General features: G+C 43.2%; 1 protein-coding gene across 1 annotated transcript in view; it reads left to right on the top strand.

Moving 5' to 3' along the window:
- The window catches only part of LOC139414171 (low-density lipoprotein receptor-related protein 1B-like), a 195784-nt gene that overhangs the window by 100444 nt on the left and 69448 nt on the right, over positions 1 to 25892 (top strand). Inside the window, exons 40-60 of the mRNA XM_071162057.1 lie at positions 129 to 233; positions 422 to 691; positions 6082 to 6271; positions 6812 to 7016; positions 7517 to 7709; positions 8347 to 8472; positions 8731 to 8859; positions 9121 to 9240; positions 9508 to 9621; positions 9971 to 10120; positions 10300 to 10425; positions 11937 to 12056; positions 13081 to 13209; positions 15029 to 15151; positions 15278 to 15418; positions 17291 to 17478; positions 18161 to 18344; positions 20707 to 20792; positions 21007 to 21135; positions 23548 to 23729; positions 24208 to 24407. Of these exons, the coding sequence (XP_071018158.1) occupies positions 129 to 233; positions 422 to 691; positions 6082 to 6271; positions 6812 to 7016; positions 7517 to 7709; positions 8347 to 8472; positions 8731 to 8859; positions 9121 to 9240; positions 9508 to 9621; positions 9971 to 10120; positions 10300 to 10425; positions 11937 to 12056; positions 13081 to 13209; positions 15029 to 15151; positions 15278 to 15418; positions 17291 to 17478; positions 18161 to 18344; positions 20707 to 20792; positions 21007 to 21135; positions 23548 to 23729; positions 24208 to 24407 (3210 nt within the window). The remainder of the gene's footprint in view (positions 1 to 128; positions 234 to 421; positions 692 to 6081; positions 6272 to 6811; positions 7017 to 7516; positions 7710 to 8346; positions 8473 to 8730; positions 8860 to 9120; positions 9241 to 9507; positions 9622 to 9970; positions 10121 to 10299; positions 10426 to 11936; positions 12057 to 13080; positions 13210 to 15028; positions 15152 to 15277; positions 15419 to 17290; positions 17479 to 18160; positions 18345 to 20706; positions 20793 to 21006; positions 21136 to 23547; positions 23730 to 24207; positions 24408 to 25892) is intronic.

The raw sequence follows: 25892 nt of genomic DNA, 5'->3' as shown, positions 1-25892 counted from the left end.
ACTGCAACTTCATAATGGAATCTTATTCCTTATGGTCAACACAATACATTTCAGATTGACACCCAAAAAGACTGTGGGGAACCTGACTTGATCTCTGACCTTTGACCCTGTCGTTGACTTCCCTACAGGAACCAACCCGTGCGGCCAAAACAACGGAGGCTGCCATCAGCTGTGTTTCCACCAGGGCAGTGGGAGGAGGACGTGTTCCTGTGCTCACGGCTACCTGGCTAAAGGTCATCAGTAATCTTTTGTGTTTTGATTCATCTCTTTTATTGCCTCTTGTTTGCCTTTTATTCTTACATGTTTTTATTTTTACTGTAAAGTGTGTAGCAATTAAAAAAATGTTCCACATCAAATGGTTCTTATTTCAATTAATCACAGTTTTAAAGGCTCAATTACGTAATCATTGTCGTTTGATTAGACGGTCTCAGCTGTCACCAGTACGATGGCTACCTTCTCTACTCTGAGAGGTCAATCCTGAGGAGCATCCACCTATCAGACGACAGCGACCTCAACTCTCCCATCAGGCCCTATGAGAACCCTGCCTACTTCAAGAATGTGATAGCGCTGGCCTTTCATCACCAACAACAGAACTCTGGAGTCACCAACCGGATTTTCTATAGTGACGTTCACTTTGGGAATATACAGGTTGTCAATGACGACTGGACTGGACAGAGAGTGATCATTGAGAGTAAGTTCACTTTGATAAAGTCTTTGTCTGCTCATTTATCCAATTACTAAGTTAATTACTAACTATTTGAAAAGCTGGAAAATGTTTGGCGTATCATATCTACAGATGTAGGATCTCAATTTGAGTCAATTTGCTACAGCAGGAAAATAATCTTGCAGCAGCATGAAATGTGAATTTTTGTAGGGACAAATAAAATCTGAAATTTCTAAGTGGTAATGACAAACTGTAGAGGCCTTTTAAAACCTCAAATACACTGCTGTGCAGGAAAATCCTCAGCAACCAAAGAGTGATTAAGATTCTACATCTGTAGCAAAGAGAAACGGGGGAAGTGGAAATCCTTGTAGAATGCACTTGCGTTCTCTTCTCACCTCCTTTCACATTGAAAGCGTTCATTATTTCATTTCTGCACCATACTGTAGCTTCCTCCCTGCCTTCAGAAAGATGAGAGAGAAGACTGATGAGCAAGTAAAGCTGCTGTTTCAAGTAGTGAACATTTCTTTCCCCCAATTTCAAAAGTCTTCAACTCTCCATTGACAAGAGCTCAAACTGTTACTTGTAGTGTGAAACCAGGGGGATCCCACATAATCTGACTGCCTTTCATGTCCCACTGATGTCAACACTTAGAGGCCGACTCAAGCCTCTTTTGTACGTCTGACAGAAACTCTGATCTTTTGCCACTTCTATTGCTTTCATTTTGTCGCTGAACGAAGTAGCAAAACTATCAAAGACGGCGTTGTACAGCAAGATGAGATGTCAGTTGCAATGATTTTAGAAGTGATACATTAAATTCCGTTTGCTTCCATTCAAGAAACGTTTTTCAACAGAATCCGCAAATTGAATTCACCGCTGATCACGTGTTAACACAGTTCACTTTCATAGCAGCCATGTTGTATTCCTTCTTGCATCTATGTGCTCTCCTCCTCTCACCTTGTCCCTTCGCTTGAGGACTTCAATGCACAACACATCAGATGTATGTGAACAGGCGAAAAAACATTTCCAAGCCAAACCGCTACACACAACCTACATCATTGTCACCATATTAGCTAAAGTAGCTAATAGAACTAATCCGTTAGTAAACCTGTACGATCATGCAGTAACGGTAGTGTACAGTCAGTAAGCAGTTACACCGGCGGGCCCCGGTGGCAATACATTTGCCAAACCAAAAGCTTACCTTAACTTGGAAGAGTTCCAGGGCTGTGTTGGAAAGTCATAGCCAGCTAGCTGACACAACATCCCTCTGTTTGAGCCGGGTGTTTCAGTAGGCTGAACTAGCTAGCTGCATTTGCTAGCTAAAAAAGTGAAACTGAAAGTGAAAAAAATACTCTCTTTTTTCTCTCTTGCTTCTCCTTCATTTTTTATTTTATGAAATTCACTGTCTTTTTCTCTCTTTGAGTCATCTACTCACCACATTTTATGCATGGCAGTGCTAGCTAGCTTATGCTTTCAGTACTAGATTAATTCTCGGGTCCTTTGATTGGGTGGATAACATGTCAGTTCAAGCTGCAAGAGCTCTGATAGTTTGGAGGACGTCCTCCAGAAGATGTTATAATTACTGTGTAAGGCTATGGAAGGGGTTGAGAACCACGAGCCTCCTAGATTTTGTATTGAAGTCAATGTACCCAGAGGAGGACAAAAGCTAGCTGTCCTCCGGCTACACCATGGTGCTACCCTACAGAGTGCTGTTGAGGCTACTGTAGACCTTTTTAAATGGTCAAATTATTCTTTATCCCTTTACACTTGTGTGTATAAGGTAGTAGTTGTGGAATTGTTAGGTTACATTACTCGTTGGTTATTACTGCATTGTCGGAACTAGAAGCACAAGCATTTCGCTACACTCACATTAACATCTGCTAACCATGTGTATGTGACAAATAAAATTTGATTTGATTTGATGTTTTATATATTTTTTATTTTATGAAATTTATGAAAGTAGGGTGGTCCTCCCCTTCTTCCTCTGAGGAGCCTCCACTGATAGACATATAGTGAATATCAATGACAATAGATGGAAATGACATTTCTTCTGTATGCCCATCTGATATAGTGTTTTAGGGGGGATCAGCTGAACACACACACACACACACACACACACACACACACACACGCACACACACAGATGCCTCGGAGGTGTTGCAGTATAGTTCCCTAATGCACATAGACAGCAGATCCCCGTCACCCCATAGCCCCTGTAGTGTCTGTGTAGTAGGCTAGGCTCCATGCTGACTGGGCTCAAATATATCTGACTGACCAGGAACGGGGAAGGAAGATCCATCAAAATCACAGAGGGGGGTTGGTTGTTGGAGAGGAAAGGCAATAATGGTTGCATCTATAGGAGGCCAGCTCATGGAGAAATCACCAGCACTACTCCCATATAATGATTAACGAATATTATAATGAAGTATCTCCTAAAATATTTTTTTGTCAACCATATAGGCCTATCCCTTGTCCAAGCAAGTGTGTGATATTACCCTATTTGCAGAATTTATTCAGAATACATTTGGGCAGATGAAGAGAATAGGATTTTTTTCGCCTGTTTAAAGATTTCTCAGTGGTGTTGCCTGCTTGTACACTGGCTGTATTCTCAATTATTTGTATTACTTTTCCTTTTTTTACTGGTCGTGAATGTTGATTTGTATGTCCTAGTTTGTGTGATTGTCCTGTCTGAATGTGAAACAGTGAACAGTCTTCTATTGTTCATCTCTTAGCACAGTGGGACATCTTTACACCTGCCTAGGCTCGTTAGGTTCCATTCAAAAGAGTTTGGCATTGATTTATCTTTTTGGAAGAAACTCTACTGTTCGGTACAGCGAAATATTAAATATATTCACTGGGATATCCAGGTGTATCCCGATGAAGATTATCCACATATGGAACCAACCAGTGTTGATCGCTACCCAGTACAGCTGAACACTGCATTCATGCATGTCTAAATGCATTATGTGGAAACCTCCACAACACCACCACATGAGACAACCTGTGCCAGATATCTCTCTCTCTCTCTCTCTCTGTCTCTCTCTGTCTCTCTCTGTCTATCTATATGTATATATATATATATATATATATATATATATATATATATATATATATATATAGTTGAAGTAGGAAGTTTACATACACTTAAGTTGGTATCAGTAAAACTAATTTTTCAACCACTCCACACATTTTTTGTTAACAAACTATAGTTTTGGCAAGTTGGTTAGGACATTTACTTTGTGCATGACACAAGTAATTTTTCCAATAATTGTTTACAGACAGATTATTTCACTTATAATTCACTGTTTCACAATTCTAGTGGGTCAGAAGTTCACATACACTAAGTTGACTGTGCCTTTAAACAGCCTGGAGAATTCCAGAAAAATATGTCATGGTTTTAGAAGCTTCTGAAAGGCTAATTGACATCATTTGAGTCAATTTGAGGTGTACCTGTGGATGTATTTCAAGGCCTACCTTCAAACTCAGTGCCACTTGCTTGACATCATGGGAAAATCAAAAGAAATCAGCCAAGACCTCAGAAAAACAAGTGTAGACCTCAACAAATCTGGTTCATCCTTGGGAGCAATTTCCAAATGCCTGAAGGTACCACGTTCATCTGTATAAAAGAATAGCACGCAAGTATAAGCACCATGGGACCACACAGCCGTCATATTGCTCAAGAAAGAGACATGTTCTGTCTCCTAGAGATGAACGTGCTTTGGTGCGAAAAGATAAAATCAATCCCAGAACAACAGCAAAGGACCTTGTGAAGATTCTGGAGGAAACAGGTACAAAAGTATCTATATCCACAGTAAAACGAGTCCTATATCGACATAACCTGAGCAAGGAAGAAGCCACTGCTCCAAAACCACCATAAAAAGCCAGACTACGGTTTGCAACTGCACATGGGGCAATGATCTTACTTTTTGGAGAAATGTTCTCTGGTCTGATGAAACAAAAATAGAACTGTTTAGCCATAATGTCCATCGTTATGTTTGGAGGAAAAAGGGGGAGACTTGCAAGCTGAAGAACACCATCCCAACCGTGAAACAAGGGGGTGGCAGCATCATGTTGTGGGGGTGCTTTGCTGCAGGAGGGACTGGTGCACTTCACAAAATAGATGGCATCATGAGGTAAGAAAATTATGTGGATATATTGAAGCAACATCTCAAGACATCGGTCAGAAAGTTAAGGCTTCGTCACAAATGGGTCTTCCAAATGGGCAATGACCCCAAGCATACTTCCAAAGTTGTGGCAAAATGGCTTAAGGACAACAAAGTCAAGGTATTGGAGTGGCCATCACAAAGCCCTTCCCTCAATTCTATAGAAAATTTGTGGTCAGAACTGAAAAAGCGTGTGCGAGCAAGGAGGCCTACAAACCTGACTTAGTTACACCAGCTCTGTCAGGAGGAATGGCCCAAAATTCACCCAACTTATTGTGGGAAGCTTGTGGAAGGTTACCCGAAACGTTTGACCCAAGTTAAACAATTTAAAGGCAGTGCTACCAAATACTAATTGAGTGTTTGTAATCGTCTGACCCACTGGAAATGGGATGAAAGAAATAAGAGCTGAAATAAATCATTCTCTCTACCAATATTCTGACATTTCACATTCTTAAAATAAAGTGGTGATCCTAACTGACCTAAGACAGGGATTTTTTTTACAAGGATTCAATATCAGGAATTGTGAAAAACTGAGTTTAAATGTATTTGGCTAATGTGTATGTAAACTTCAAACTTCAACGGTATATATACATACTTATTTTCCACCATAATTTGCAAATAAATGTGATTTTCTGGATTTTTTTCTTCTCATTTTGTCTGTCATAGTTGAAGTGTACCTATGATGAAAATTACAGGCCTCTCTCATCTTTTTAAGTGGGAGAACTTGCACAATTTGTGGCTGACTAAATACTTTCCCCCCCACTGTATATATATATATATATATATATATATATATATATATATATATATATATATATATATATCATATTCTTACTTTACCATGAAAGAAAAGACAAATCCACTCTCTGCATTGGAAAGTATCACTTGTGTTTGTTGAGCTCTTAACCAAAATTCAGATAATGTTATTCAGTGTATGTCAATGTTATATTCAGTGTTATAAACTGGGTGGTTTGAGCCCTGAATGATGATTTGCTGAAAGCTGTGATATATCAGACCGAACACCACAGGTATGACAAAAAAATACTTTTAACTGTTTTGATTTTGTTGGTAACCAGTTTATAATAGCAATAAGACACCTCAGTGTTTTGGTATTTGGCCAATATACCATGGCTAACCACGGCTTACTCTGTGTTGCGTCGTGCCTAAGAACAGCTCTTAGCCGTGATATATTGGCCATATACCTCACCCCCTCATGCCTTATTGCTTAATTATATCAGTGTTATTGTTCCTGTGTAGATGTGGGGTCAGTGGAGGGCCTAGCATACCATGGAGCCTGGGACTCACTTTATTGGACCAGCTCCACCTCAGCCACCGTCAGCAGGCACAGCCTGAACCAGAGCCTCCCAGGGGCCTTCACCAGAGAGGCTGTGGTGACACTGGCAGAGGACGACCACCCACATAACCTGGCTCTGGAGGAGTGTCAGAAGTAGGTGTTAAAACTTCCTTCCTCCTATTGTCTTATACACACTTACATACCCTTATTGGCCTTCAGTAGATGCTCACTTGGGTATATGGGTTGTGTTATGTATTCAGTCAGCAAATCTATTGAAAACTTCTGCTATCAGGGGAATGAGGTTTATAACTGCTCTGGGGGAGTGTCAGAAGTGTTTTATCATCATTTGTTACTGATCATAATGTCTTACGGTTCTTTTATGTTTTCTTTGCCTCCCTTTTATACCCTGTTTTCCTTCACAAGAACACGAGGCAGTCTTAAAAATGTGTCAATTATTTTGCTTTAGAATGTGAGGATCGAAACACGTTTATATCTTTAGAAAATCGAGATAGAAAAAGCCTGTTTGCGTTTTCCTGCAAACATGTTTTTTTAATTTTTTTTTTAATGGAAATGATCACGCAGTGCAGACTCTGATGCTTGATGGATGTTTGCAATATATTGAACGGAGGTGCATCCCACCCGTTTGCTTCGGGGGAAGGCTCACTGGTGTTTTTGTTTTCGCTGCTGACGCAGCCTGATGTTCTGGACGAACTGGAATGAACTGCGCCCCAGCATTATGAGGTCCACCCTGTCAGGAAACAACATCCAGAGTGTCATCACCGCGGACATCCTCACACCTAATGGACTCACCATCGACCACACCGCCGAGAAACTCTTCTTCTCCGATGGCAGCCTGGGAAAGATTGAACGATGTGAATATGATGGCTCACACAGATATGTAAGGAGAAGAAACAAAATAGAGATACTGTATATATATATATACTGCATGTTGTTCGGAATAGAATGATTAAGTCATATCTTGTACAACCTTAGAAAAAAAGATGCTATCTAGAACCTTAAAATGTTCTTTGGCTGTCCCCATAGGAAAACCCCATTAAGAACCCTTTGTGGTTGCTTGTAGAACCCTTTTGGGTTCCGTGAAGAACCATTTGTACAAAGGGTTCTACCTGGAACCAGAACGGGTTCTACCTGGAACCAAAATGGGTTATCCTATGGGGACAGTTGAAGAACCCTTTCGGGAAACCTTTTTTCTAAGAGTGTACCATCAGATTTGGAAATGATTCCAGCTGTCTTATACCTCTTCTCATGCTCATGCTTGAGTATGTGACGTCCAAGGTTCTGTTGATGTATTTCAACCAAAATTATGACTTAACTAATGACTAAAACATGAGCATAAAACCAATGTAACACAATTTTCTTATTCCGTTCATTCTGTAGGTGATTGTGAAGTCAGGTCCAGGAACCTTCTTTGGCCTGGCTATCTATGGGAACTTCCTGTTCTGGTCTGATTGGGTACGGAGGGCGGTGGTACGCTCCAATAAGTACACAGGTGGCGACATCAAGGTCCTCAGAGCCGACATCCCCAACCAGCCAATGGGTATTGTTGCAGTTTCCAACAATACCAACAATTGTAAGTGAATTCTATACATTACATCAAAGCAAAACTCACTTGTCAACATGGGATCTATACATCGCAGCCTGTGATGGTTTGCATGTGTAGCTGAGTTTGACCATTTGGCATGAACATTATACAAGACTTCCTATTGCCCCACCTTGCCTCCCTGATTAATTACCACTCAATGTAAATATTACATTATTGAATAAACAACTCCAAAAATCCCAACCTCCAGTGCCGCAGGCTACCCCATGTTGCCTGGCCTGTGCTTCACCAGAACCCAAGCTTGGCACAGTGCTTCAGCTGAATCTGTACCATCTGAGCTCTCTCTCTCTCTCTCTCTCTCTGACTGACTGAAATGAGCAGGCATGTGGGTACTAAGGGGGCAGCATGATGGCATGGTTCATAGCTTACCTCTCCATACTACTGTCCGAGCCAAACACAGTTCAAAGCGGGTCCCCAACAGAGAAGTCTACCTTTCTACCACAACACTGACCTTGAAAAGTTTTCAGTGCTTGAGTTCAAATATTTGGAAGCTGAAACTCTTTATGGGAGGCACTGCAAGTAGGAAGTAAAGCATGGCATTTGGAGGTTGATGTGTGTTTTCTGTAAGATGATGTACTACAGTACCCATAATGCTCTGTTTTTCCAGGTGAACTGTCCCCTTGCACAGTGCTGAACGGTGGATGTCATGACCTTTGTCTTCTGACCCCTCACGGCACAGTCAACTGTAGCTGCAGAGGAGAGAGACTACTACTGGAAGATAACAGATGTGTATGTAAGTCTAGTACCTTGTCTTTTTCCCCTCTAATTCATTGGGAAACAGCATCCGGCTCAAAGGACCATGTGAACGTCTTGCTAATAGACACGTAGACAATAGGCATCGGACAGTGCTACTGTCAGATGAAGCAATGTGAGGGGCATTGAAGAAGCATGTTTGTTGGAGACCGTCTGGGATGGATATAGCAGAAAGCAGACCCATCTGTTTGGATGAGGAATCAATTAGAAAAATATTGATTCTCTCTTCTTTTTGCAGCTGAGAACTCCTCCTGTAACATCCACATTGAGTTTGAGTGTGGGAACGGGGAGTGTATCGACTATCAGCTGACGTGTGACGGAATAGCACACTGCAAAGACAAGTCGGATGAGAAAATGCAGTACTGCGGTAAGTAAACAACAAACATGTGTTACTGTACTAGTTCACCAGTGCTCAGATGAAAATCCCTTCCAAGCCCCGCCAGGTTCTTGTCCAGTAGAATGAGTTCAGATTCGCTCACTTCCCGAAACCCACGAAGGAGAAGAGGAACCGTATTAAAGTGGATGTCATGTAATCCCTTTGGTCGAATCTCTTCCTAAAGTGTCTTTTAAAAAAAAATCTCTTTCGTTTTTCTCCCTCTCCCTCTTTACTCCTCTTCCTCTCTTGCAGATAACAGAACCTGCAGACGGGGCTTCAAGAGCTGCTATAACCAGCGCTGTGTGGCCAATAGGCGGGTTTGTGACGGGGTCAACGACTGTGGAGATAATTCCGACGAGGTTTATTGTAACCGTGAGTAATAAGAATCTGATGAATGTACATGCCCAGTCTGACAGACAACATAATCTGTACTACATTACTACTGTATAAACAAATAAATAGCTTTAGGGTGAACTCCTGCCTCTCCTGTTAGATTTCATAGAGGAACATTTCTCCAAGCAGGGATAATATGGTCTATTCTTTCCAGTACCTCCTTCTAGTCCACCTGACGATGAACCAAAGAGATGGGATTTAAAATTTCTTCCTCTTTTTCTTTTCGGCTCTGTATTTTCTCTCCAGATTCCACATGCTCTCCCTCAGACTGGCGTTGTCTGAACGGGGTTTGTATCCCGGCCTCGGCCCGCTGCAATCAGATCATCGACTGTCCCGACGCCTCAGATGAGAAGAACTGCAGTAAGATAAGACTTTGTTAAAGCGCCGTGCCGTATCTTTGTTCAGGCGACCCACTATCTTTGTTCAGGCGACCCACTATCTTTGTTAAGGCGCTACACTGTATCTTTCTAAGGTGCGACAACATTACCTTTCCCACGTAGCAGGTCTGTAGGCTAGCCTGGTCATGTGTGTCATTAATGTTAGAGAAAAGAGAAGAAGGAAGATCCGCTCCCCGGAATTTCAAGTTATTTTTTTTGTTGTTATTAATATCAGGGCACTACACTATTATAGATAAGACGATGTATAGCCAGGAATATCAATCGCTAACCTTAGGCTTTGGATATGCCGGTCGACTGCCCACTTCCTTTAGGCAACATAGGCTGCTTGGGTTACTACATGCTGGGGGTGAAGGAGACAGTGTTCGTCAGCTGCAACTCTACCTCCCTCTGTGTCCACCCCTCCTGGATGTGTGATGGAGCCAACGACTGTGGGGATTATGCAGATGAAACCAACTGCCAGAGTATGTTTTTATCCTTCCTTTTTTCTCTTCTGTGACGCCAGTTCTGTCGGCTACTGTTGATGTGGCCGTGTACCAGACAGACACCAGGCCTAGTGGGATGCATTTTAAGATATTTGGAAAATTAGTCGGCCTCGTAGTTTATTGTTCTGAATGTACCTTGGCTTCTGGTTTCTCCCCAGCTCCTTCCCTCAGAAAGAGATGTGAGGAGGGCCATTTTGCTTGCCCCAGTGGAAACTGCATCCACGCTGTCTGGCTGTGTGACGGAGTGAAAGACTGTGAAGATGGAGCAGATGAATTCCAGTGTGGTGTGATAGACATATTTCTAGAACATTTATTTACATGGCATTTATTTTCGCAAGCACATTGCACTGATTTGTATCCACTGACACTGATGAGAAAGAGAGTCTAAATCGTTCAAAGGACTCTGTTCAAAGGAGCGATTGGATCATTATGTTGTAGGGTACGTCCCGCATGAAGTGTTGACAAAGCTTGCGGTGGCCAAATATAATGGAGAATTTCTAGGTTGGTCAATATATTCGGTCAATACGGCCAGATAAGAAGATAAGATAACCCAGTGTTGGGGGTTCGTTCATGTGGGTCATTAAAGGAAACAGCGAAGGGGTGTCTCCCGCTGAGCCCAATGTTTCCATCCCTGATTTGACCCCTATGTGGAAATCTCCCAAAATCACTGTTCAAAGCCCCTCCTGAGGAATACTGACAGAAGGAGATGTTTCACTCCTGCGGTTGGTTCCTCAGGGCAGAGCAGTAGACGATGCTGTCGTAACGCAAACAGAATAGCAATAGCAAATATCCTATTTATATTTGTTGTGGATTTGCTCATCGTCTGTGTATTTGAACGAGTCCCAGCCAGTAGCGGTTGGATGCACACACAGTGTTGTTGGCGCCCGCTGTTTGTGTGGCTAGTTCACACTGACCTTGTCCATACAGCCACACAGTCATTGCTAATGGTTGCTCTCTGAATGCCCAAGGAGCAAAGGAAGCAGCTCCGCAGTGTCATCATAAAATTGATGTGGAATGCAAACAAATAAACAGAGAATTCTTTCTCTCTCTTTCTTTGTGTCTCTCACTCTCTCATCTCCCTCCTCTCTATCTCTCCCTCGCTATCTCTCTCTCTCTCTCTCTCTCCTCTCTAACTCCCCCCCCCCCTCTCTCTCTCTCTCATCTCCCTCCTCTCTATCTCTCCCTCTTTCTTTCTCTCTCTCTCTCTCTCTCTCTCTCTCTCTCTCTCTCTCTCCCTCTCATCTCCCTCTTTCTCTCTCTCTCTCTCTCTCTCTCTCTCTCTCTCTCCCTCTCTCATCTCCCTCCTCTCTAACTCTCCCTCTTTCTCTCTCTCTCTCTCTCTCTCTGCTTGCTAAGGCTGAATTATGTTTTACCTCACTTGGCACTCCTTTGTACATGGTTTGACTGTAAGACAAGCATTACTTTGAAAGTGCTTACGACTGAGAGAAGGGTTTTGCCATGTTAGTGTATCTAATTTTACAGGTGACATTGATAAAGTGATATAATTTCCCACCTTCATTAGAATAATTTGCTTCAAAATTGGTTACCTATGCGATATTATTTTCTTCACCTCTTCTGCACAAAGGCCTACCTTCTTTCTTGTATGTGACTTGACTGCAATGTCATATTACTCTATAACAGTTGAAACCTGGGCTCATTTGAACTTTGCACACATACACTACCGTACTAAATCACACATTTATCACTGCTCTCGGCATGGTTAATTGTGAAGACGTTTACATGCTTCCTGTCCCAATGAAATACCATATAATATGTTATATTGCATTCTGTCTAGACTTGTCCTGCCTGTGGAACCAGTTTGCCTGCTCTAAGAACAAGTGCATCGCCAAGCAGTGGCTTTGTGACGGAGAGGATGACTGTGGCGATGGATTGGACGAGAGCGCAGAGATCTGTGGTAAGAAAACACGCCTGAATTGATTTATATTATGTTGACTCAAATGTGTGTAGAAAATGTAGAGAACGGCCATAAATCAGCATCAAAGGGACAGGGAAAAGGGGCCTTTCGAGTTGCGCTGCGGTCTAAGGCACTGCATTGCAGTGTTTGAGACGTCACCACAGATCCGGGTTCGATCCCGGGCTGTGTTGCTGCCGGCCGCGCCCGGGAGACCCATGAGGCGGCGCACAATTGGCCCAGCAGCGTCCGGATTAGGGGGAGGGTTTGGCCGGCTGGGATGTCCTTGTCCCATCATGCACTAGCGACTCCTTGTGGCAGCCTGGCGCCAGCTGTACGGTGTTTCCTCCGACACAATGTTGCAGCTGGCTTCTGGGTTAAGTGGGTAGTGTGTCAAGACGCAGTGCAGCTTGGCGAGGTCATGTTTCGGAGGACACATGGCTCTCGACCTTCATCTCTCGCCAGAGTCCGTACGGGAGTTGCAGCGATGGGACAAGACTGTAACTACCAATTGGATATTGCAAAAAAGGGGTAAAAAGTACCCAAAAAAAGGGGACAGGGAGAGATTAATTTGACATTTTATGAGATAAATTCTCGTTGGATATCACAAAATTGGGGAGAAAAAGGCATAAAAAGTACAACAACAAAAAAAGAGACAGGGAAAGATGAATTTAAGATATTTTACATTTTAGGAGATACATCCTTGGTGGAGATATATGGATGAGCAATTTGCTACAAACAGCGATATGGATTTCCTGTTTTTCAGTCATATTTGCACAGACCTCAGAAAGTCTTGTAAACATCTATATTTCTATTACTGTAATTGTGCAGATTCTGTAGCCTGAGTGCCAGTCTGTTTCTGCTGTCTTTGCCAAATCCTTGTCACTCATTATCATACCAAACATGTTTGGCGTGACAATTACTTAAGGAGTTGGTAAGCGAGCTAAAACAGACTGCCACTCAGGCTAAAGATTCTTCAGTTCGGTAAAATAATATTTTGACCACGACTCCTATTGTACATATCCAGGTATGGCTACCTGTGGCCCAGGGTTGTTTAGTTGCCCAGAGTCGTACGCCTGCGTCCCCAAACACTGGCTTTGTGATGGGGAGAGGGACTGTCCAGATGGGAGTGATGAGCTCTCTGCTGCTGGCTGTGGTAATAATATTGTTCTGAAGTTCTCCAACAGAAATCACAGTCATAGTGTAGTCACTCCCTTTTCTAAAGCACATATTATAATGATAATAATGATGATATGTGTCTAACAGTCTAGTCCAAGTCCCTTTTGTAAAGCACAAACGTCTCAATACATGTTTGTCATAGTGTATTGTCCTCTGAAGGCCTCTGGACAGAAAGCACACAGTCATAGTGTAGTCACTCAGTCCATTTTTTACAGCACAAATATCTCAATATGTGTCTGACAGTGTATTCCCGAGCCCCTTTTTCTGAAGCTCAAATGTCTCGATACATATTTGTCATAGTGTATTGTCCTCTGAAGGCCTCCGAACCCGAAAGCGCACAGTCATACTTTAGTCACTCAGAATCCCCTTTGTAAAGCACAAATGTCTCAATATGTTGTATGTCATAAGGTATTGTCCTCTGAAGGCCTCCAGACAGAAACCAAACAGAAAACAATCATAGCACAGTCAGACTCAGTCCCATTTATAAAGCAAAAATGTCTCATTACATTTGTCATTGTGTGTTCAGAATCCCCATTGTAAAGCAGAAATGACTCAATACGTTTCTGTTATAAGAACAAAATATAAAAATAATTGGCCCTCCATCTGCAGTACTGTAAAACCATATTTCCCACTGACACATACACTACATTGCCAAAAGTATGTGGACACCTGCTCGTTGAACAACTCATTCCAGAACTATGGGCATTAATATGGAGTTGGTCCCCCATTTGCTGCTCTAACAGCCTCCACTCTTCTGGGAAGGCTTTCCACTAGATGTTGGAACATTGCTGAAGGGACTTGCTTCCATTCAGCCACAAGAGCATTACTGAGGTCGGGCACTGATGTTGGGTGATTAGGCCTGGCTCGCAGTCGGCGTTCCAATTCATCCCAAAGGTGTTCGATGGGGTTGAGGTCAGGGCTCTCTGCAGTCCAGTCAATTTCTTCCACATCGATCTCAACAAACCATTTCTGTATGGACCTCGCTTTGTGCACGGGGGCATTGTCATGCTGAAACAGGAAAGGGCCTTCCCCAAATCGTTCTCCTGGCATCTGCCAAACTCAGATTCGTCCGTTGGACTGCCAGATGGTGATTCATCACTCCAGAGAACTCGTTTCCACTGCTCCAGAGGCCAATGGCGGCGAGCTTTACACCACTCCAGCCGTTGCTTGGCATTGGGCATGGGGATCTTAGGCTTATATGCGGCTGCTCGACCATGAAAACCCATTTCATGAAGCTCCCGACTAACAGTTATTGTGGTGATGTTGCTTCCAGAGGCAGTTTGGAACTCGGTAGTGAGTGTTGCAACCGAGGACAGAGACTTTTTACGCGCTATAAGCTTCAGCACTCGATGGTTCCGTTCTGTGAGCTTGTGCGGGCTACCATTTCGCGGCTGAGCCGTTGTTGCTCCTTGACGTTTCCACTTCACAATGACAGCACTTACAGTTGACCGGGGCAGCTCTAGCAAGGCAGAAATCTGACTTGTTGGAAAGATGGCATCCTATGACGGTGCCAGATTGAAAGTCACTGTGCTCTTCAGTAAGGCCATTCTGCAGCGAATGTTTCCCTATTGAGATTGCATGGCTGTGTGCTCGATTTTATACGCCTGTCAGCAACGGGTGTGGATGAAATAGCCCGAATCCACTAATTTGAAGGGGTGTCCACCTACTTTTGTATATATAGTGTACCCTGTTAATAATGTCCACATTCCTATACTATTTCAGATCCTTTTTGAGATTGAATATCTCAGGTATTTCATTAACAAATTGGCCCTCCCTCCACATATTTCTCATCACAGCCCCCAACAACACGTGCATGGAGGGAATGTTCCAGTGTCGTAATCAGGTCTGCATCCCACAGCGGTTCGCTTGTGACCGTGATGATGACTGTGGAGACGGCTCCGATGAGACCCCGGAGTGTAGTAAGAACTTCTCTCTCTCTCTCTCTCTCTCTCTCTCTCTCTCTCTCTCTCTCTCTCTCTCTCTCTCTCTCTCGTATTTCCTCTTGTTGTGTTCTGACTGCACATCCCGCCTCCTGTGTCCTACAGAGTACGGGTCCTGCAGTCTGGGGGAGTTCCGCTGCACAGATGGTCGCTGTTTACCCAGAGTCCAGTGGGAGTGTGACGGCCATCCCGATTGTCTCGACCAATCAGACGAGCTGCCACACAACCCCAAGTGTTCCGCTGCAGGCAAGCCTTTCATCTGATACAACACACGTGTGTGTGTTTATGTGTGTGTGAGAGAGAGAACAGAAGAGGTACAGACCACCCCAGTCTCACCATGTCCCGGCTGGTTTGAGCCTATTACGAACACATTATGCTCATAGACCTGCTGGGAACAGGGCTGATACAAATTGAGTTGATAGCAGGGCCGTGCTCAGACATTTCAGGGGGCAGGTGCTCAAAATGAACCCACCGGCTCCCAGTGTACTGATTGTGATTTATCTTCAATGCTCTTTATAATATAATATCTATGATCTTCTGACTCATGATATATGGGCTGGCTGGCTAGTAGCTTGTGTGGATATTTTTAGTATATGGTAGTTTGGTCTGGCAGGTCATCCGTGATACAAGTCATTATCCGACGTCCATCCGTGCCTGAGGATGTCGGGAGATGCCGTGGAAACCAGCCACTAGGGGCAACAGCGAGCTCTGTTACCTTCAAGTAGACATTGGAGACGTGGATGGCAGATGGGCCGAAGCATCCGCCTCTGGTTCCTAAGTGCCCAAAGGATGTGCCCAAAGGATTTGTTTTACACCTATCCCAAACCTTAACACTTACCTTAACCATTCAGAGTTAATGCCTAACCTTAAGAATTCGGAGTTGATGCCTAAACGTAACCTAAGTAGTCAAACACTTCGAAATGTGTTCTTTGGAACAACTTCGAAATTTGACATTTGAGAAACATGGATGAACGTCTTGACCACCTCGGTTGCTGCTGCCATGACACTCGTTTGCGACTCCCGACTGAAGAAGGGATGGAGTTGGGTCGTAGATGGAGCCGCTCCTTTCTGTCTTTCTGCCTCTCTCTGCTGCACGCCGGCTATCAGCCAACCAGGCCGAATATTGACGATGATGTAAATCAAGTGTTAATCAAATGTTATGCTGTTGTATCAGTACTGTTGCTTGCGCCTCCCGAGTGGCGCAGCGGTCTAAGGCGTCACTACAGACCCAGGTTCGATCCCGGCCTGTGTCACATCTGGCCGTGACCGGGAGACGCATGAGGCAGCGCACAATTGGCCCAGCGTCGTCCAGGTTAGGGGAGGGTTTGGCCTGCCGGGATGTCCTTGTCCCATCGCGCTCTAGCGAATCCTTGTGGCGGGCCGGGCACCTGCAAGCTGACTTCGGTCGCCAATTGTACAGTGTTTCCTCCGACACATTGGTGTGGCTGGCTTGGCAGGGTCGTGTTTTGGAGGATGCATGGCTCTCGACCTTCGCCTCTCCCAAGTCCATAGGGGAGTTGCAGGGATGTGACAAGTCTGTAACTACCAATTGGATATGACGAAATTAGGGAGAAAAAAAAGAGTAAAAGTGCCAAAAATATATATAAAAATTATTATAATAATAATTGGTAGCTTGCTACACACACTCGACCTGTGACTGCATCTCAAGCCGTACATGTTTGGAATCCGGGCACGAACTCCATACAGGGCCGACAAACAGGCGCAACTGATGGGGTGGCGAACTTGACGACATCACAACCAATTTCGGACAGTGAGTTCAGAACAACAACGTGAAAACCTGTGTACAAAAATATATACAAATACCACCACCCAGAAGGGCAGTTGGCGAGTAGGAGGGCAAAGGGGCAGGTGCTCTGGCACAGGTACACCCCTATGTGTACACGTTCCTGGTTGATAGAAATATGTTTAATTGTCTGTTAATTATGTTGGCCGGTTCCCCAGACCCAGATTAAGCCTAGTACTTGACAACAACAACAAAACATTTATTTTTTATTTTTATCTAGGACAAGGCTTAATCTGGTTACGGGAATTCCGGAGTCTTGCATTCCTGGCTTTCACAGAAAGTTCAAATCTAACACCTACCACTTTGTTCTGTAGAAAGCTTGTGCAACGGCTCTTTCTTCATGTGTGTCAACGGCCGCTGTGTCTCGCTGGCCAGCCTGTGTAACAGGAGGGACGACTGTGGGGACGCGTCAGACGAGAGGAACTGTCACGTCAATGAGTGTCTGAACCGTCGAGTCAGTGGATGCACACAGGACTGTGAAAACCTGCCTGTAGGCTACAAGGTAGGAAGGTACCCCTGCTCGCTTTCTCAGAATTGCGCATACAGACACACACACACACACACACATACACACACACACACACACACACACAGAATCACAAGTCATGAACTGTACAAGGTTATTTCTCACACACACACACACGATATAGCTCTAAGTATGGTAAACCACTAAGCTCTTACAACATAAAACTAAGGCTTAGTGGAAACTGTTTATTGATGTTTTGCAAATTTCTCTATAATGATAGGATTTAACACCGGAGTTACTATATTATCATGTTTAACAATAAAACAAACAGAACCTAAATCAACATACTATGTGGACTTACCATATGTGTTTGTTTGTGCTACTCATACTTAATAACCATGACCCCGGTACATACAGTACAGTTTATATGTTGGGATCTGCCTGGTTGCTGTAAGCCATAGGTTGTCAGAGAAAAATCGATTTAAATCCATACTCTGTAAGATGTGCATACCAGAGTGGCTCGCCAACAAAACAAACCACGGATTTTGCACTCAGAACCTACTAAATCCCTTTGTGTCATAGTATCCCTGTATAGTCAGTAGTCACACCCGATGGCGACAGTACCCTGTGACTTTTCTATTGATTAATTCAGTGCCTCCGCACATGGATTCTGTTAGAAAAATAATGGCTCTCAATTTCTCCCTCACGTCTGATCCAGTGCAAGTGTTGGCCGGGATTTCGCTTGAAGAACGATGGCCAAACGTGTGTTGACATTGACGAGTGTTCATCCGACTTCCCCTGTAGCCAGCTCTGCGTCAACACATACGGATCTTACAAGTGTCTGTGTGCAGACGGCTACGAGGCGCCAGCTAAGAACTCGCACAGCTGCAGGTCTCTCTCAGGTATACCTCTGTCTCTACCTCCATCATTTACTCTTCTGTTCTTTTTTTTGTTCTCTCTCTCTCTCTCTCTCTCTCTATGTCTCTCTCTATGTCTCTCTCTCTCTGTCTCTCTCTATCTCTCTCTCCTCTTCTCCCTCTCTCTTCTCTCTCTCTCTCTCTCTCTCTTCTCTCTCCCCTTCTCTCTCTCTCTCTCTCTCCTCTTACCCATCTGTCCTTGTATCTGTGCCTCTGCTGCTTGAGGTACCACTTTCTCCATCTTCGTTCGTCCATTCCTTCTCTCCATCTTCTCTCTCTTCCTTCTTACACATCTTCCCATGTGTCTGATCCTCTGTCACCCACCTTCCTGGTTGATTTTTTTTTTTTAAATCAGGGACTTCGGGAAATCACAAGGGAATTATCTTGCCGTCAGAACAAGTATCCTGATTAGTTAAAAGAGGACACTAGAATATGTATGATGTAAAACCACTTGTTATATCTCTTTGGGAAGGTACCTGTAGTGAGACCAGTCAAATAATAGCCTGTGATGGTGATATATACTAGGGCTTGGAGCTAGGGAGGAAATCAGTGGTTGTATAAGATTGACACCTCCAGAGCCTCTGACTGTAACGTTACTGCAGTAATGATGAGCTACAGTGCCTTGCAAAAGTATTCACCCCCCTTGGCATTTTTCCTATTTTGTTGCATTACAACCTGTTATTTAAATGGAATGTTATTTTGATTTCATGTAATGGACATAATGGACAACAAGAATAACTTGTTTCAAAAAATTTGAAAAAAATAAAAAACTGAAAAGTGGTGTGTGTATATGTATTCACCCCCTTTGCTATGAAGCCCCTAAATAAGATCTGGTGCAACCAATTACCTTCAGAAGTCACATAATTAGTTAAATAAAGTCCACCTGTGTGCAATCTAAGTGTCACATGATCTGTCACATGATCTCAGTACATATACACATCTGTTCTGAATGGCCTCAGAGGCTGCAAAACAACTAAGCATGGGGCACCACCAAGCAAGCAACACTATGAAGGCCAAGGAGCTCTCCAAACAGGTCAGGGACAAAGTTGTGGAGAAGTACTGATCAGGGTTGGGTTATAAAAAAATATCTGAAACTTTGAACATCCCACCGAGCACCATTAAATCCATTATTAAAAAATTGAAAGAATATGGCACCACAACACGCCTGCCAAGAGAGGGCCGCCCACCAAAACTCACAAACCAGGCAAGGAGGGCATTAATCACAGAGGCAACAAAGAGACCAAAGATAACCCTGAAGGAGCTGCAAAGCTCCACAGCGGAGATTGGAGTATCTGTCCATAGGACCACTTTAAGCCATACACTCCACAGAGCTTGGCTTTACGGAAGAGTGGCCAGAAGAAAATAAGCAAACATGTTTGGTGTTCACCAAAATGAATGTGGGATTCTCCCCAAACATATGAAAGAAGGTACTCTGGTCAGTTGAGACTAAAATGTAGCTTTTTGGCCATCAAGGAAAACGCTACGTCTGGCGCAAACCCAACACCTCTCAACCAGAGAGAACCATCCCAGCATCATGTTGTGGGGATGTTTTTCATCGGCAGGGACTAGGAACTGGTCAGAATTGAAGGAACGATGTATGGTGCTAAATACAGTGAAATTCTTGAGGGAAACCTGTTTCAGTCTTCCAGAGATTTGAGATTGGGACGGAGGTTCACCTTCCAGCAGGACAATGACCCTAAGCATACTGCTAAAGCAACACTTGAGTGGTTTAAGGGGAAACATTTATGTAAATGTCTTGGAATGGCCTAGTCAAAGCCCAGACCTCAATCCAATTGAGAATCTGTGTTATGATTTAAAGATTGCTGTACACCAGCGGAACCCATCCAACTTGAAGGAGCTGGAGCAGTTTTGCCTTGAAGAATGGGCAAAAATCCCAGTGGATAGATGTGCCAAGCTTATAGAGACATACCCCAAGAGACTTGCAGCTGTAATTGCTGCAAAAGGTGGCTCTACAAAGTATTGACTTTGGGGAGGTGAATAGTTATGCATGTTCTTATTTGTTTTGTTTCACACCAATAAATATTTTGCATCCTCAAAGTGGTAGTAGGCATGTTGTGTAAATGAAATGATTACAAACCCCCCTCAAAAATCCATTTTAATTCCAGGTTGTAAGGCAACAAAATAGGGAAAATGCCAAGTGGAGTGAATATTTTCGCAAGCCATTATCTCTGAGAGCATACTGCTACAGTCGCCCCTGCATAGTGATGGACTGAAGTGACTGAAGAGTCACACATGTCTATCAGATTATTTCTTTGGACGATATTGTTAGTCGTTGTCGTCGTGTATTGTAATTGCTGTATTATTTTTTTTCTTGTATTTTCTTCAGCTGAAGAGCCCTTCCTGATTCTGGCCGACCATCATGACATCAGGAAAATAAGCACTGATGGATCCAATTACACTCCTTTAAAACAGGTAAGACACACAAAGAGAAGTGTTCCTTTTTTTTGAACTAGCTCAATATTTAAGGATGGAGGAGGTTTCTTATGCACAGAATCTTTTTTATTGATCATCTCACTTGAGTACATGTCTCTCCCCAACCAATTATGCAAAGCAATTGTTCAATATTTAATGAGGTATTTTTTTTGTACCAACAGTACAACATGTACCTTATGATTGTGTCCCGCAGGGCCTCAGTAACATTATAGCAGTGGACTTTGACTACAGGAAGGAGTTGATTTACTGGATCGACTCGAGCTCTCCTGCCCTAACCCAACGGAGGATAAACAGAATGCGACTGAATGGGAGCGACCTAAAGGTACAGTAGAGTACCGGCTTATACATCAGGTTTGGGGTAAATTGGAATGGAAGTTATTCAATTCAGGAAGTTAACAGATTCCAATTCAAAAATGGAAAAAAAGGGCGTCTCTTTTCAATGACTTCTCAAAAAGAAAACGGAAGAGGAGTGTAACGTCTGCTCCCAACTCACACTCTCAAACACCTAAATCCCCTGAACACAGCTCACTTTCCAGCCCACTTTCCAGCTTATACTCTCAAACACCTAGATCCCCTGAGCACAGCTCACTTTCCAGATCCCAATCACCTGAATTCTAATCACCTGCATGTCATTATCACACACTATTTAGTTCAGTTCTTTGCACCCCATCATTGTGAGGTATTGTTTGTTTTGTTACACTCTTCTATTCAGAGTGCTGGTTTTCCCGTACCGTAATCATCCCGTGTATGATAGTTTTGGCCTGCCTCACTAATGACACCTTTTGCCTATTCCCTGCCTGTACTTTAGCCTATCGGATTTCCTGTTATCAACCTTTTGCCTGATCTCCCGGATGACGTTACTAGCCTTTTCCCTGCCTGTACTGTTGCCTTTTTGGACCCCTGTGTATGACCTTCTGCCTGCCCCTGGACCCAGTTACCTGCCTCCTGTGGTCCTTTACAATAAACACCTGCTGCGCCCTGTGCTTGAAACCAGCTCTCTGTCTCCCATCGGGTTCATTACAAGGAGAAGCTATATATTTCAAAAGTTGACTCATTTGTAATTTATTCAAATCACTTCCTGAATTGAGTGTCTTCAATTCAAATTGACCCCAACCGTGTTCTACATTAGCCTGAGGAAGGTGTGTGGTGAGATAGTGTTCTTGTGGTAGTGGTTAACGTATGAGCCTGAGGGAAGGATGCACTTTATCCATTTTCTCTCTCGCTCTCACCCCCCCACCAGGCAAGATTACACTGTTAGAGATGAGATGTTGAGAAGGTCTATGGCTGCTTTATAAATCTAGAATTAAACACCCTGACTGTGCAGCGGTTTAAATGTGACTAAAGGTGACAGTCTTCCCTGGCTGAAGGTTGAGCCGAGGCACATAAAACGATTTATTCTATAGGAGGGATTATGGCCATGTAGCGCCTAATGCGGAATGAGATTTGAATGCATTCCATTGTCAAACAATGTACACTATAGAGTGGATAATTCCTTAGACACACAGCTTCTTTGTAAAACTTTGTTTTTGTTACACCTCAGGAAATACTTGATTGTTTTGGGCCTAGACCCCCTTGTTAATAGTTCACAGCATTATGCAGTTGATGGCGTACCTGAGTATTAGTTTATGGTGTTTGGCACAGAACAATGGCTGTTGGTTTAGGTTCAGCTGTATTTTATGATGTTTTGTTGTCGTCATATTTATGACAATATCATCATGCTGTTTTGACGAACAGTTCAACAAGTGTTACTGAACCCTGTCATGATCATGTTATGCACCATAGATACAGTACAGTACGAAATGTGCTTACTTTGCTACACAGAGGAAGATCTCTGACTCGGTATGTCAATGATCGTATCAGTGTGCATGTGTTCGCGTGTTCGCGCCCTTGAACATGGCTGCTCTCCAATCATGGCTCCCCATTTTAGCTTTCCAAAGGCCAGGGTCAGTCTGGATGACGTTAGAGTGCCAACAGAACCTGAGCACCTAAGGGGGCTCCCCTTGGCTCGTTATCGTTAATACGGGGCTAATGACTCATTATAGCTTTACTGTACCCAGGATCACTCCCGTCTGATTCGTAGCTCACTGCTGCCGAAACTCTTCCGAGTCGAGACCGCTTCTGTAGTTATGGGACCAATGTCATCACTAGAATGAAGGCGATATTAGAACTGTTGCAGTGCAGACCCATAGAAGGCTGTTGTGAGTCGTTCGGGCTTTTCACACAATCTTCTTCAGGTTACAGTGCTTTTCTGATTCATCTTGAGTTGCTTTAAAGGCCCAGTGCAGTCGGAAACATGATTTCCCTGTGTTCTATATGTACTTCCACACTATGAGGTTGGAATAATACCGTGAAATTGTGAAAATGACGTTGTCCTTTTGGGTAAGAGCTGTTTTAAAAAAGACTGCCTGAAATATCAGTCTGTTTTGGTGGGATGGAGATTTGGCCTGCCACGGTGACATCACCAGGCCGTCAAGTTGGTTAATAGACCAATAAGAAAGAGATTTCCAAGCTCTCTGCCAATGACAGCCGCTTTTCAGTTTTCCCCCTCCCCCCTCCTAGGAAAAATCTTGCTTGAGAAATTGCCCTTTGCGAAGATTACATTTTCTCTTCTTCTTTTTGACAAATTGAATTGAAAACAATCACATGAAGGTACTTAGTTGTTACTCAAGAAATGATTTGATATTGAGATTTGAAAGAAAATGTCCCTACCTGTTTCCTCTCCTCTGACCCACAGGTAATCCACAGGACGTCCACCCCTAGTGCTCTAGCCGTGGACTGGATCGGTAAGAACCTGTACTGGTGCGACATAAGGAAGAAGAGTCTGGAGGTGTCCAAGGCTAACGGACTCTATCCTGTGGTGCTGGTCAGCACCGGTCTGGACATCCCTACCGACCTGGCTCTGGATGCTGATACTGGGCATGTACAACTCTCCATCTTCTCCATCTGTCTTTACACCGTGCTACTATCTGTCACGGTACCGTCTGGAGAGAATGAATCCAGAACGAGATTTAGCTATGTCTGTCGAGAGAAACCACAGACTGTCAAAAGAAATGCCAGCTAATCAGTTTGTTACTGTGCAAGTGTACCTATGCTGTTTTGTTTCTGAGGCAGCCGACTTTCTGCTCAGGCTCTTGAAGTCTAGTACTCATTTTGATGTTGAGTTTGATATCTTCACGTAAACTACTCCGTAACGAGAAGTAAACACAGTTAGATTTACATCATTTTTGTCATTTAGCAGACACTCTTGTCCAGAGCGACTTACAGTTAGTGCATTAACCTTAAGATGACCAAGTGAGACGACCGCAGTTCACAGTTCACATAGCCCATTTGACCAACGAAGTGGGGAAGTGTAGCCTAAGGTGTCTAGCTGAAAACTGTATCCATTCCTCTGTAGTTATGTGTTCTGGATCGACGGTGGAGAGTATCCCCATATCGGGAGGATAGGTTTGGACGGCAGCGGCCGGACGGTGATCAGCGACACAGACATATTCAACCCTGCAGCTCTCACCATTGACTACACGGCAAAAAGACTTTACTGGGCTGACTCGCATCAAATTCTCTTCTCAAACATGGACGGTTCAAAACGACGCATAGGTAAGGGACAGTGAATTGAGTGTTGCCCTTGGTCTGTCTGTCTGTGTGTCTGTGTCTCTCTGTCTCTCTCTGTCTGTGTCTCAACATTTGATGGCTCAATTGTAAATAATACTTTGTGCCGATTTAAGGTCAGTTTGCCATTGACATTGTCATCTATCACCCCCGTGTTTAATTTGCCGTACTGTAATAATTTCGCCACTGTGGCCTATTTATTATCCCCCCTCATTTGCACACACTGTTTATAGACTTTTTCTATTGTATTATTGACTGTACGTTTGTTTATCCCATGTGTAACTCTGTGTTGTTTGTGTCGCACTGCTTTGCTTTATCTTGGCCAGGTCGCAGTTGTAAATGAGAACTTGTTCTCAACTGGCCTACCTGGTTAAATACAGATGAAATAAACAAATACAAATAAAATTGAGTGTACTTTTTCAGACTTTAGATAAAAACCTTGACATTACTGTGAAGCGGTTTGTCCGTGATTGATTCCACAGAAACCGAGCGTGAGCCAAGTCATTAATATGCCTGTTCCATACACTTCAAAGCAAGGTGTTAATTGAAATGAGTCGCTATCTATCTCTGGCATTCAACCTGTGAGAAATGAGAAATGTTTTTCTCACCTTCTTTTTTTGTTGAGTTATTCATTTGGTCTAACTCAATTTTCCCCCAGGTACTATTTGGTTCACAAACAAAACATGTTATTAAACAAGGCTTAAAAATCTCTTAAGGATCCGACCCTTTTCATACATTTTAGCCTAAAATGACATACCCAAATCTAAGTGCGTGTAGTTCAGGACCTGAAGCAAGGATATGCATATTCTTGATACCATTTGAAAGGAAACACTTCGAAGTTTGTGGAAATGTGAAATTAATGTCGGAGAACATAACACATTCGATCTGATAAACGATAACACAAAGAAAAACGCATGCATTTTATTGTATTTTATTTGTACCATCTTTGAAATGCAAGAGAAAGGCCATAATGTATTCCAGCCCAGGCGCAATTTAGATATTGGCCACTAGATGACAGCAGTGTATGTGCAACATTTTAGACTAATCCAATGAACCATTGCATATCTGTTCAAAATGTGGTATCAAGACTGTCCAAATGGTCCTAATTGGTTTATTAATACATTTTCAAGTTCATAATTGTGCACTCTCCTCAAACAATAGCATGGTATTATTTCACTGTAATAACTACTGTAAATTGGACAGTGCAGTTAGATTAACAAGAATTTAAGCTTTCTGCCCATATCAGATATGTCTGTCCTGGGAAATGTTCATGTTACTTACAACCTCATGCTAATCACATTAGCTTACGTTAGCTTAACCGTCCCGTGGGGAGGACACCGATCCTGCAGAGGTTAATTAAAGTGAAGTCACGACATTCTCAACGTATTTTTATTGTTAATTTAATATCAGTCTTTCGTCTTCAACAGCCAGTTTGTGATTAGCTGTAGTACTTATAGTCTACTCCGTGCTCTA

Source organism: Oncorhynchus clarkii, chromosome 7, assembly GCF_045791955.1.
Source record: "Oncorhynchus clarkii lewisi isolate Uvic-CL-2024 chromosome 7, UVic_Ocla_1.0, whole genome shotgun sequence".
Lineage (NCBI taxonomy): Eukaryota > Metazoa > Chordata > Actinopteri > Salmoniformes > Salmonidae > Oncorhynchus > Oncorhynchus clarkii.
This window is presented reverse-complemented; position numbering and strand designations above follow the sequence as displayed.